This window comes from Populus alba, chromosome 5 (genome assembly GCF_005239225.2).
Source record: "Populus alba chromosome 5, ASM523922v2, whole genome shotgun sequence".
NCBI classification, from domain to species: domain Eukaryota; kingdom Viridiplantae; phylum Streptophyta; class Magnoliopsida; order Malpighiales; family Salicaceae; genus Populus; species Populus alba.
The window spans coordinates 2,538,169-2,548,011 of NC_133288.1; the positions used below are offsets into that span (position 1 = coordinate 2,538,169).

At 39.4% G+C, this 9,843-nt stretch overlaps 3 protein-coding genes across 5 annotated transcripts in view; 2 read left to right on the top strand and 1 right to left on the bottom strand.

Moving 5' to 3' along the window:
* Positions 1-3,565, top strand: LOC118061330 (disease resistance protein RPM1). Its single transcript, XM_035074763.2, has 2 exons — positions 1-3,124; positions 3,236-3,565. Exon 1 carries the CDS (start codon positions 287-289, stop codon positions 1,880-1,882), a length of 1,596 nt encoding a protein of 531 aa, XP_034930654.1. The 5' UTR covers positions 1-286; the 3' UTR covers positions 1,883-3,124; positions 3,236-3,565.
* Positions 3,566-4,205: 640 nt separating this feature from the next.
* Positions 4,206-7,053, bottom strand: LOC118061329 (nuclear transcription factor Y subunit C-3). Of its 3 annotated transcripts, none has more exons than XM_035074760.1 (3): positions 7,008-7,053; positions 6,776-6,822; positions 4,206-5,330 (listed from the first exon to the last, which is right to left on the bottom strand). In XM_035074760.1, exon 3 carries the CDS (start codon positions 5,288-5,290, stop codon positions 4,538-4,540), a length of 753 nt encoding a protein of 250 aa, XP_034930651.1. In that variant the 5' UTR covers positions 5,291-5,330; positions 6,776-6,822; positions 7,008-7,053; the 3' UTR covers positions 4,206-4,537. The 3 variants fall into 3 exon arrangements, with proteins under 3 accessions (XP_034930651.1, XP_073265170.1, XP_034930653.1); XM_073409069.1 differs by having other exon boundaries at positions 4,206-5,300; positions 7,008-7,026; XM_035074762.2 differs by lacking the exon at positions 7,008-7,053 and adding an exon at positions 6,051-6,158 and having other exon boundaries at positions 6,776-6,997.
* A 1,442-nt stretch (positions 7,054-8,495) lies between these two features.
* Positions 8,496-9,843, top strand: part of LOC118039899 (pentatricopeptide repeat-containing protein At1g74630-like) — a 3,587-nt gene continuing 2,239 nt past the window's right edge. Inside the window, exon 1 of the mRNA XM_073409219.1 lies at positions 8,496-9,841. Within this exon, the coding sequence (XP_073265320.1) occupies positions 8,717-9,841 (1,125 nt within the window). The 5' untranslated portion in view covers positions 8,496-8,716. The remainder of the gene's footprint in view (positions 9,842-9,843) is intronic.

The window sequence follows — 9,843 nt, forward strand, 5'->3', positions numbered from 1 at the left end:
ACCCCATATACCCTAATGGAAACAAGCCATAAATCTCTCTCTATAGCCCTTTCCTTTCCTCTCTTTTTTTAAAAAATCTATACAGCTCATTTGTGTACCACATTAGATTGAAGTTGAGAGCTTAAAGATTGTAGACAAATCAAAGTTTTCAGTGGTGCTTTATGTTGTGCAAAATATGTAGTTCAAACTAAATAGTTTAAGAATACTAACTTCCGAATCCATGCATGGTCACGGGATGGAATCAGGGAAAGATGGAATGGCGAGGTGAGAAGACAGGGTAAAGAAAATGGCAGAGTCGGCGGTGAGCCTTGTTGTTGATAAATTGCTTCCGTTGCTAAAACAAGAAGTGAAACTACTGAAAGGCGTCCATGATGAATTGGCTGGTGTCAAAGAAGAATTGGAAGCCATTCGTGCTTTCCTGAAAGATGCAGATTCAAAGGCTGAGAAAGAAGGCATCGGTGACGGTGTGAAAGTACTGGTAAAGCAAATAAGAGAAGAAGCTTATCGCATTGAAGATGTCATTGATGATTACGTGTTGCATGTGGCAAGACGTCCCGATTATCGATGTCACCTCCTTTGTAGAATTGCTTCTTTGATTAAAACATGCATTTCACGTCATGAGATAGCATCAGAGATTAAAGACATCAAATCAGCACTTCTAGATATCAAGAATAGAAGACAAACATTCCAATTCATTTCTTCAAATCAGGGAGCATCAAGCAGCAACAGCACTGCAGGAAGAGGGTTAATGGATCACCATCGACGTCTGAGTCCTCTTTTCATTGAAGAAGCTGAGCTTGTTGGGATTGAATCTCGGAGAGATGAATTGATACGCTACTTAGTAAGTGGAGATTCTCAAAGGAAAGTGATTGCAGTGGTTGGAATGGGAGGTGTGGGAAAAACCACACTGGCCAGGAAAGTATACGACAACCACAGGGTGAAAGAGCACTTCCGTTACCATGCTTGGATCACCGTGTCTCAGTCATATCATACGACGGAGCTACCAAGGAGTATGCTGAAGGGATTCTATAAAGCGATAAATGAGCCTTTTCCTGATAAAAAAATGGACAAGGATGAGGAGTTGATCAAGGAGATTAGAGCAAAGTTACGACAAGACCGATATCTGGTTGTATTTGATGATGTATGGGAAATTAGCTTTTGGGGAAACATGGATCATGCGTTGTTAGATCATGATAATGGCAGTAGAATATTGGCCACAACAAGAAATGAGGATGTTGCTAATTTTAGCAGAGGATCTTCATTGGTTCATGTCTATCATATAGAACCTTTACCTCAAAAGGAGGCGTGGGAACTCTTCTGCAATAAAGCATTCAGGTTTGAGTTTAAAGGGCAATGTCCAAAAGATCTGGAGGGATTGTCACAGGACATTGTTAGAAGATGTGGAGGATTGCCACTGACAATTGTGGCTGTTAGTGGACTTCTAGCAACCAAAGAAAAGAGCATTCTAGAATGGAAAAAAGTTCTCAGTGGCCTTGGTGGTTCTGCAATGGTGAGTGATCCATACATTGATAGTGTCACTAACATTCTATCTCTCAGCTATGGTGATCTGCCTTACCACCTCAAATCTTGTTTCTTATATTTTGGCATGTTTCCTGAGGATTTTTCCATTAAACGTCGAAGAATAATTCAATTATGGGTGGCTAATGGCCTATTAGAAGAACAACCGGGCATGACACTCGAGGAGGTTGGACAAGAATACTTCTTTGAACTCATTTGTCGAAGTTTGGTTCAAGTGGATGAAGTTGGTGTCAAAGGACTTCCCAAAACATGTCGTGTTCATGATATGGTCCGTGATGTCATTCTTTCCAAGTCAGAGGAACTGAGTCTCTGCCATGTGTTCCAGCAGTTGCTTAACTTTTGAAGGCATAGCACGACATCTCTCCATAAGCAATAGAGGAAGTAACCCTCCAAAGAGTAGCACCAGGTCTCAAACTCGTTCTTTTATGGTCTTTGACAAAGCAATGCCGCAGAAGGCCACAGTTCAAGTAACATTTGCAAAATTCAAGCTTTTGACTTCGTTAGATTTTGAAGACTGTCCTATTGATCACCTTCCCAATGAACTTGGAAATTTGCTACATCTAAGGTATTTGAACTTAAGAAATACCGATGTAGAAGAACTTCCAAGATCAATAGGAAAGCTGCATAACCTGGAGTCCTTGGATTTGAGATTCTCTTTGGTGGAAGAGCTGCCAGTTGAGATCAGCGATTTCCCTAAATTGAAACATCTTTTGGCTCATGGTGGATACGCTACTGGATTGAAGATAAAAGGCAGCTTTAAGCATTTGGAGTTCTTACAAACATTGTTTACAATTAAAGTGGAAGATGATGTGAGCTTTCTCAATGAGGGCCTACAAGTGTTGACGAAAACGAGGAAATTTGGGATCTGCAATTTGAAAAGAGAACAAGGAGGGTATCTATGCACTGTATTAGAGAAGATGACTAGCCTGCAGTCGCTACTTGTTTATGCAGTCAATCACCAGGTTGAAATTCTTGATTTGGAATCAGAATTTTCCCCTCCAATTCAGCTGCAGAGTCTCTGGCTTGGGGGTCAATTAGACAGGTTGCCGAATTGGATTTCGAAACTGCACAATCTATCTAAACTGATATTGAGTTATTCAAACTTGATGGATGAATCCGTTGAAGTCCTTCAAGCTCTGCCCAATCTAAAATCTCTTGTACTCTTTTGGGCATACAATGGAGAGAGGATGCATTTTGGAGGAGGGGGGTTCCAGAAACTCAAGTATTTGTATCTTGTAGGTCTGGATTCTTTGAATGAAATGCTAATAGACGAAGGAGCATTGCCACTTCTTGAAAGGCTAGAAATGAGATCTTGCCCAATGCTGGAGGAGGTGCCCTCTGGACTTCAAAACTTGAGATATCTCGAGGTTTTGTCGTTCGCGTGGATGACAGAGGAATTCAATCAAAGATGGTCACAGCAAGAATCCAAGATACCGAGGCATGTACGGATTCATCGATCTGAGGATACTTATGATCCCGATGATAAAGCATCGTTTGAAGCATGGATGAAGCGAAAGTTTGGAGCATGGAAGAGGCGAAGGTTTGGAGGAAGAATCAGAATTACCCAACATTTATGAGGTTACAGGTACGCTGCATCCTTCTAGATTTTACTTCCTTAAAAAGGTACCAACTGTTTATGGCAAATGCCAAGTTAATTGATAATCTTAGAATTAATGACTTGTGCTATTTCTGCAAGGATGTTTTTGCTTGGGATCTGTACATGTTGCACGGACTCCGGCAATCAATCAACCTCGGAGCAATGGAGGGTCAGCCCTTCTAAGAAAGTTGGCGAGAAGATCTGGTCAGCATCAGTCGGAAGGAAAGCGGTGGACGTGTCTGTTTAATGTTTCTGGAGAGACTTGAGCACCTCTTCAGTAAAACTGGTTTCGAGTTTGTGAATAACTGTGGCGTGTAGAAGCTATGAAATATCTGGGTGTGCATGTATTATTACCGACCCTTAAATAAATGATTGCGATGATGGTGTAACGTTATGCTTTTCATTTTCCAGTAAAAGTGTGTTTAAACTTATGAGGACAATGGTGTGCTCTTCATTTTCCAGTCGAAGTGTGTTTATAATTATGCTTTTTCAGCAACTATGGTGTTTGCTGGTCTTGCAAAATATGAAAAATCCTTCGGACATTGTAGGATACAAATGAATTGACCATATCTACATGGTGGTCTCCCCTTTGCATGAGAAAATGGAAAGAATACTGAAGTCTTTCAGTGGACACATCTTCGAAATAAAAAGATAGGGTTAAGGGCATCCACCACAGAATTACTGCTAGTCTCATTAGTTCCCTTGTTGCCACTTATTCTTCTCTTTATGACATAAAAGCAGGTTCTCTTTTTGCACAATTTCATTGATGTATGTACATTACATGAACCTTTGTAAATTTTTTAAATGCAAGGTTCATCAACTTCTGGAAGGACCTGTCTACCAATATATTGAATATGATTACCATTACATAGAAAATTTTGAGGGTTTTTCCCATCTTTTTCACCTTGTCTTTTTGTTTACATGATTTTCATGAGGTCGGCTACACTTAATACACCATGCAAGATTTGGTCCTTGAATCATGCCCCGCCCAGACGGCAGTGTCATCGTCAATGATGATTCAAAATCTAATATCAATTTCTACACAAGGTAGAGTGTAGAAAATTCCACATTGAATAAACCAGAGTTCACATACCATAACGAAAGGATGGAGTTAATGGCTCAACAATTATCAAGTACATTTGTAGGAAACGAAAAGCTATAAAATCTGATCATACAAGCCACTATTACCGAAATCTTCAGCACAAACTGTGATATCTATTGATGGTTTTTACTAGAAAAGGAGCGTATGAAAAGCATACTAATGAGAAGGCTAGAAACCTTGGCACTATCAGTTACGTGAAAGCATTCCTGTACAACATGCTCATCTGATCACCCTGGTCTTGGTCATTAGACACAAAGCAATGGTGGATAAGGTAAGGAGAGCTTACAATTCTAAAGTTACTAATGATCTGAGGGCGACTGCTGTTGCTCTGATCCTTGTGGCCACATATGCTGTGCCATATAGGGGTGAGACTGCTGGGCGTACATAGCTGGGTCCATCACATGCTTGCCCATTATCATCCCAGGAGCTCCAACCTGAGGTGCATGCGGAGGTGGCATATAGCAGTAAGAGAGTGCATCAACAGGTCCTCCGACAGGCATTGTTCCTCTTGGGATTGATGCTAGCACTTCATCTTTCAGATCCTCCCTAGGCACAATGTCAACCAGGAAATCAAAGATGTCAGTCCTAGTGATTGCTGCAGCAATATCATTCTTCTGTAGTGTCCTTCTCTTGTTCTCCTCCGTGTGATTCCAAGACCGCAATGTCAACTCTAAAATAAACATTTCACATGCTCTGGAAAATATAACTGGTGCCTCAGCTGATATCATCCTCACATCCTCATCAGCCTTCATGATCTTCTTGATCCTAGCCAACGGAAGGCTATGATTTTTGAAGTCAGTAACTTTGTCAATTTCTTTATACTGATTTGCCCAAAAAGACTGAAGTTGTTGCTGGAGTTGCTGTTCCTGTTGTTGGTGGATCTGCTGATAGGCAAGTTGGTGCTGTGCAAGCTGAGCTCCCACAGGCTGACCAGTAACTGATCCAGGATTTGAGGCAGCAAGCATTTGGTTAGGCGGATACGGACTTGTTCCATATTGCAGTTGAGATGTACTACTGACTATAGCAGGGGGGTGTCCATGCCCTTGCTCCATTCTGATCCAACTAAATGCAACAATATGCAACTTAATGCCTCTGTTTTTAGCACGACAGATGAGGAAACACGGCAAACTAAGTTAAGCATTTAACTTGCGGTGTATAGATATACATATCATATGATTTCATGTTGAAAGGAAATTGCATGAAAGAAATTGGCCGAGCCATGGCAATTCTCTAAAGTGCAGAACAGTTGCAACTAAACGATGATGCAAATCCAACTTCATAATATCCAATTAGGTGTCTAAATAATTAAAAAGAAAAAAATGCTGGAAGTGCAATTCAAGATTGTTTGATTAAAAAAATAAATGAATGAACAAGTTCTCTGCAAAAAGATCCAAGAAATGGTAAAGTCAGAGCCTTAAAATGCAGAATAACAGCATCATACTTGCTTTTTATCATGGATAGAGCTATTGTGGATATTATCACTTCTATCAATGAGGGTATATCTCACCATCAGTCAATGACTTCAATGAGATTTAATTCACAAGCAAGCATAGTAATGAAATGGTTTTCTGTTTTGGCACCTTTTGATAGGAAATTTATCTTCTTTATGCTAGGAAAAACAAAAAAAGGCCACATAACCGTGATGTTTCAATGGTTAGATTCAAAAGGTACGGTGTCTAACATTTATTATGCTCACTCGGGATGGAGAAGGCCCACCCAAAAACAACAAAGTGTAATTATAGAAAGAAATTCGTTTCTAGTTGACATTATTCAGCTCCCAAACCGAAACAGAATAATATGAACTTTCCAAACCTTTTAGCAGTACATCTTTGATATGCTTCCTATTCTAGAAGTGAATCCCCAAGATATATGCAAACAGCTACCTCTTCAACAGCAGGGTTCAGACAAAATACATTGATGCTAAAACGAAAATACAAAGAAAAGGGTAAGAACCCCGAAACCATTACCAAAAGTAACTCCATAATCACTACAATATTAACAGAGATTTCAATCATCTTCCTTGTTTTTTCTTTATGTTTAAATGAAACGAGTTTGATTTACTTGCAACATCTCTTCCAGTGTTTCATTATGCCTACAGGCAATCAACTATGGGCCCAAAACAAACTAGTGATGATCTTGATCTTCTACTGGTAATTTTTTGGCACACACCAAAAGGTAAAGCAAATTACAAACACTCTTCCTAAATAAACAAACAAAAATTGCAATCCATTTACAGTACCACAAGCAGCATCACATCACATCACATAGAAATCTGAGCTTAAAACAAAACTCAATTGATGAAAAAGAAAGGAAAAAAAGATACACACACCAACTCCATAAATCCAAAAAGCCTCATACCTGCTTGGATTTCTAACCAAACAAAACAAAACCTTCCTAAAATCACATGAAAAGCAAAACCCATCTATCTTTACGGTTTCTAATTCTCAAGATCGATGAGCAAAACAAAAACACACAGTATGTGACATGCGTATGTTTGTATATGTGTGTACATGAAAGATAAGAGCTTGTGTGGTTACCTTTCCCTTCTGCAGAGCTTGTACTCTCTGCTTGCAAGATCAAGAACCTAAAGAAAAGAATAAAAAGCAGAACTTTTAGCAAGAAAAGAAATATGGGATCTACTTCATGTAAATTCGGTGTCCATATATTTATTTATATTTAAGGGTTTGATTATGGATCAGCAAAGTTGCAGTCATGAGTTTTGACGGTTTTTTATATATGACGATGAGCTAATGTTTCATAGGAACAAACCTAAGATTGGAAACAAAAGCTGCTTGTGATGTGCTTTGTCTTGTGTTTCCCTTCTGACTCCGTATATATATTCAGAAGTTTGCCCTTTAGTGGCTTCTGTCTCTTTTGTTACTTTTGACGAAATTACCCTTTACGTCAATTACCTTTTTAATGTCAAATCAGAACTTGGATTTTGTTCTGTCCAGTTTTATCCGTGTTTGCTAGTGTATTTATTTAGATTTTTTTAAAAAATATTTTATTTAAAAATAAATTAAAATAATATTATTTTTATCTTTTTGAAAAATACTTTTTCCATTGACATATCAAAACAAAAATTAAAACATAATTTACAGCTATAGCTATAGAAACTACACAATATCAAAAAAAATTTCCAAATAACAAGTTTCAATTTTTCTTTAAACTAGCACAGTTATAAAAAATATATGTGAGAATAATACATGGCTGGGTTGCGTTGTTAGTAACAACACAATTTATTTATTTTTTAAATATATAGGTTATATTATTGTGAACTATCCCAAGAGCTTTCAGGCAGTTTAGTAGTTCTCCAGCAACAGTGGATGTCCAAACGACACCCATTACAAATGACACAAGCACCAGCAATATCTGCTCGGTCTCTGGGGGTTCCTTTTCGAGTATAAAGTGCAGAACTGCGAGCAAAGAGCTTGAGAAAAGTACTACGAGCCAGAGTGGGAATGAGTGGTAAACGGAATACAATGGGATGATCTAATGGCATGGATGAGTTGCAAGCATACAAAAAGGCTACAGGGAAAAGAGCAATGTTCGCAGATAGGTAGAACCTGTTCCATTCCAGAGGTGCAGTTCGAGGAATTGTGAGCTTCAGAACAAAAGAGACAGGGAACTCCCACACTTTTCAGATCTGTATACATGACAAACACAAATAAGAAAAGATGGCTTCTAACACTTATCTTATATAAAATGATCTAAATATAAATAGGTACTAAATTCTCAATCAAAAAGAAAAAGAACAAAGAAAATGGAGTAGTTGCAATCTTTTGGCAGGGTATCTCTTCTGTCAAAAGTCTTAAACCTCATCGTGAATGAAGGGACATATGTACGGGAAATTAAAGAGTCTCACCATTAAATTTGTTGCATGAGGTGACTGAGCTTAACACTTAAGCCTTCACCCCCTGGTTGCAAGCCTGGGACATTTTACCATGAGCAATGGCGCCTTGGAATCTAGAATGACTTGTTCAATTTGAGTGTGCATGCCTAGTGGCCCATTGGTATTCTATTCTAACATCTAACAGAATAGAACAAGGTTTCTCAGAAGTGAAAGAAACGTTACAAGTTTCCTTCACAAGTGACTGTCAAAGTAAACTTCACAGAAACGTTGTCACGTCTTCTTTCTACTAGTGCGGCACATGTATACGGCGGTGGAGTGGTTTTTCAGTAAGGGATTGTGCGAGTCAGTTTGACGATGCCTTGACTAGACTCAATGATACTTCTTTGCCAATGGAGGTTGGAGCTACCGGGGATAAGAAGATGTTGATCTTGGAAAAAGTCAACAACACATAGACATGGATTGGTTCTGCGATGACAGATCAAGATAATTGCATAGAGGGTGTGAATTGAAAATTAAATCAGGGGTGAAATTGAATATTGATATACATGCGGGGTTCAAAGAAGTTGTTTTTGCCTGTTTGAAAAAATAAAAAAGAATAAAGAATGCATGGCCTGGGAAGCCATTGATGTACACAATGAGCAAGACAGAACCTCTCTGTCTGTCTTTGTTGAATATTTGCAAGAGCCTGACAACTTTCAAACAAATCCACGCCAATGTTCTCAAACTCGGCCTTGAATCTGACCCTTTCATCGCAGGAAAGCTACTGCACCATTGTGCGATTTCGCTCTCTGATTCTCTGCACTATGCTTGCCGCCTCTTTCGCTACACTCCAAACCCAGATGTTTTCATGAACAACACTCTCATTAGAGGACTTTATGAGTCAGATAGACCCCAGGATTCACTTCTTAAGTTCATTGAAATGAGGAGGAACTCTTTATCTCATCCTGACAGTTTCTCTTTCGCTTTTATTGTCAAAGCGGCGGCGAATTTGAGGTCTGTGAGAGTTGGAATCCAGTTGCATTGTCAAGCATTGGTTCATGGGCTTGATACCCATCTTTTTGTTGGGACGACTTTGATTAGTATGTATGGGGAATGCGGGTTTGTTGGGTTTGCGAGGAAGGTATTTGATGAAATGCCTGAGCCAAATGCGATTGCCTGGAATGCGATGGTCACTGCGTGTTGTAGGGGTGGTGATATGAAGGGTGGAAGAGAATTGTTTGACTTGATGCCTGTTAGGAACTTGATGTCGTGGAATGTTATGCTTGCTGGGTACACGAAAGCTGGGGAGCTGGAACTGGCAAGGGAGATGTTTTTGGAGATGCCAATGAAGGATGATGTCTCGTGGAGTACCATGATTGTTGGTTTTGCTCATAATGGGTATTTTGAAGAGGCTTTTAGTTTTTTCAGAGAGCTGCAGAGGAAGGGGATGAGGCCGAATGAGACAAGCTTAACTGGAGTGCTTTCAGCTTGTGCACAGGCAGGTGCACTTGAGTTTGGCAAAATATTACATGGCTTTATTGAGAAATCTGGGTTGGCTTGGATTGTATCAGTTAACAATGCATTATTGGATACTTATTCCAAGTGTGGGAATGTTCATATGGCTCAACTAGTTTTCGAGCGAATAATGAATGAAAGAAACATTGTTTCTTGGACTTCGATGATGGCTGCGCTCGCAATGCATGGTCATGGAGAAGAAGCAATAGGGATCTTTCATAAGATGGAAGAGTCTGGAATTAGACCTGATGAGATTGC